This window comes from Mandrillus leucophaeus, unplaced genomic scaffold (genome assembly GCF_000951045.1).
Source record: "Mandrillus leucophaeus isolate KB7577 unplaced genomic scaffold, Mleu.le_1.0 Scaffold2, whole genome shotgun sequence".
NCBI classification, from domain to species: Eukaryota; Metazoa; Chordata; class Mammalia; order Primates; family Cercopithecidae; genus Mandrillus; species Mandrillus leucophaeus.
In genome coordinates, this window is record NW_012102031.1 from 6,844,634 (window position 1) to 6,846,875 (window position 2,242).

A 2,242-nucleotide genomic window follows, 5' to 3' on the forward strand; every position below is an offset into this window, starting at 1 on the left:
ATTAAGGCGTGAGCCACCACGCCTGGCCGTTTCTTCATATTTCTACATGATAAGTATCCACAGCTATCTTATGATTGGACAAATTTGATGCATGCACCAGCTTTCTGTTGTGGGATCAGTGAGGATATACCCGTTTATCTTTCTGTCCCCACACTGTTTAGATCAGAACTTTGCACGTGGTATTTGCAACTCAAATGTGGAGGGAATGCATCTTTGCAGGCAGATCTGAGCTCACAGTGGGACTGACCACTGAGTTCCCAGCTGCACCAGGCCGAGGGTCTGTTCATGAGGGTCAGAGCCCTAACCCCTGTGTGGCCGCCTGCAGAGCCCCAGGCTCAGCCCTGATCTCTGGGAGCTGAGGCATTGCTGTGGTTTGCTTTCATTTTGGAGCCTTTTTCTTCCAGAGTATCAAGGCAGTCCCCTGCCCTGGAGCCTCGTGGAGGGTCATGATTCATGACCTACTCAAGTTGGATGTGTGATGCCCAGAAAGGTCAGCTCCCAGTTTCAAGGGATGGAAGATATCAGGCGAGGCCCGCAGTGAAGCCTCCACACCTGGCATTGGCAGCTCCCCTTCCTGCACCCCTCCCCACCCATCCCAGCCTGGCTCATTCTCTTCGTTTTGCTTTTGTGTAGAGTCCTGCTTCCTGTTCGCCCTCACGCGCCAGAAGCTGCCACCCTTTTGCCAGCAGGGGTACCTGAGGATGCAGGGACTCGTGAGTACCGAGAGCCTTCGGCAGCACAGAGTGGAGAGCAGGCTCCTACGGGACGATGCCCCCACGGGCAGGGACCTGGAGGACAGCAGCCAGCATCCTGGCGACCAAGAGCTACTAGGTGCCCCCCTGGCTCCAGGGCCTCTGGCCCAGTCCCTCGATAGCAACAAGGAGGAGCTCTGACTGTCCCTTCCTAGGCTGTGGGCACAGTGGCCAGGCCTCCCCACCCAGGCCCATGGTCAGTTCCTCTTTCCCCGCAACCTCACGCTCCCACCGGTGTGTGATTGCCAAAGACCACTCAGATCATGGCAGTGACTGCACCAAAGCCACCAGACGGCACGTGAGGGTTGCAAGTCGGGGATATGGTGGTCTCCTCCCTCCTGTCCGGGGGCAGAAGAAGGGCATCCTCCGCCAGGTGTGAGCTGCCTTCCTCAGCCCAGCTTCTCTGCAGTGGAGCGATCGCTGAGCCCCAGGCCAGCCTGGTTCTGCCCCCTCTCAAGTGCTCCTCTTCCTTCCAGGCCCCTCCTCAGATGGGCCTGTGTCCCGCCTGTGGAGCGCTTCACAGGGGAGACCCATCTGCATCTTAAGGGTTTGTGGCAAGTGCTTTAAAACAAAAGCTCTCATATCCTCAACAACCATCATGGGCAGTTGCGATTGTTGCCCCAGACTGCTGAAGACACCAGCTGAGAGATGTCAAGTAATTCCCAGGGACCCCCAGCTGCAAGTCCCCGTCTGTGTCACTTGCCACACACTGCCTCAACTCCGCCCCATTTTCAGCAGTGTTTGAACTTAGCTACGGAGCCCAAGAGGGTCAGCCCTGCTTATCATCGTAGGCCCAGCAGGCTGCTCTCCAGCAGCAATAGGACAGCTCCCTGAAAGCCATCTTATCTCAGCAACTTTCTCCTTGAGCAGCAGGATTCAGAGCTGCTGTCCCCAGTTGCACCCCCGACTCATCTTCCAGCTGGCTCTTCTCCCCCACCCTACTCCCTGCCCTCTGCCATCCTGAACCACGCCTTGCTTCTAACTTGCCTGGTCAAGTTTTGTAAAACTTATCCTGCTGTCTCTGTGGTGGGCACCCATATGTGCTCACCATGTGTAAGGTGACATTTCCTAATGCCTTTATGTGATAATGATGATGAATTTGGTTCCTAGTCTCTGCTTCATTGTCCTTCCTCACCAGCAGTCTGCATTCTCCCATCAGGCATCTTAGTCTCATTTATAAGGGCATACTATAATCACAGTGATTTTTCAAAGCCCAGGATCATAGGTGATTGCTTTTTCACTGGTTCTTACTAGCTCTTCATGGATCCACTCAGAATTCCAAGGACAATCACAGCACTTAGGTCAGGAGTTTGAGACCAGCCTGACCAACATGGAGAAACCCCATCTCTAATAAAAATACAAAATTAGCCAGGCGTGGTGGCACATGTCTATAATCCCAGCTACTTGAGAGGCTGAGGCAGGAGAATCACTTAAACCCGGGAGGCAGAGGTTGCAGTGAGCCGAGATAGCACCATTGCACTCCAGCCTGG

At 54.5% G+C, this 2,242-nt stretch overlaps 1 protein-coding gene across 1 annotated transcript in view; it reads left to right on the forward strand.

Moving 5' to 3' along the window:
- Window positions 1-2,242, forward strand: part of FOXRED2 (FAD-dependent oxidoreductase domain containing 2) — a 63,103-nt gene that overhangs the window by 19,557 nt on the left and 41,304 nt on the right. Inside the window, exon 8 of the mRNA XM_011978944.1 lies at window positions 634-713. Coding sequence (XP_011834334.1) covers window positions 634-713 — 80 coding nt within the window. The remainder of the gene's footprint in view (window positions 1-633; window positions 714-2,242) is intronic.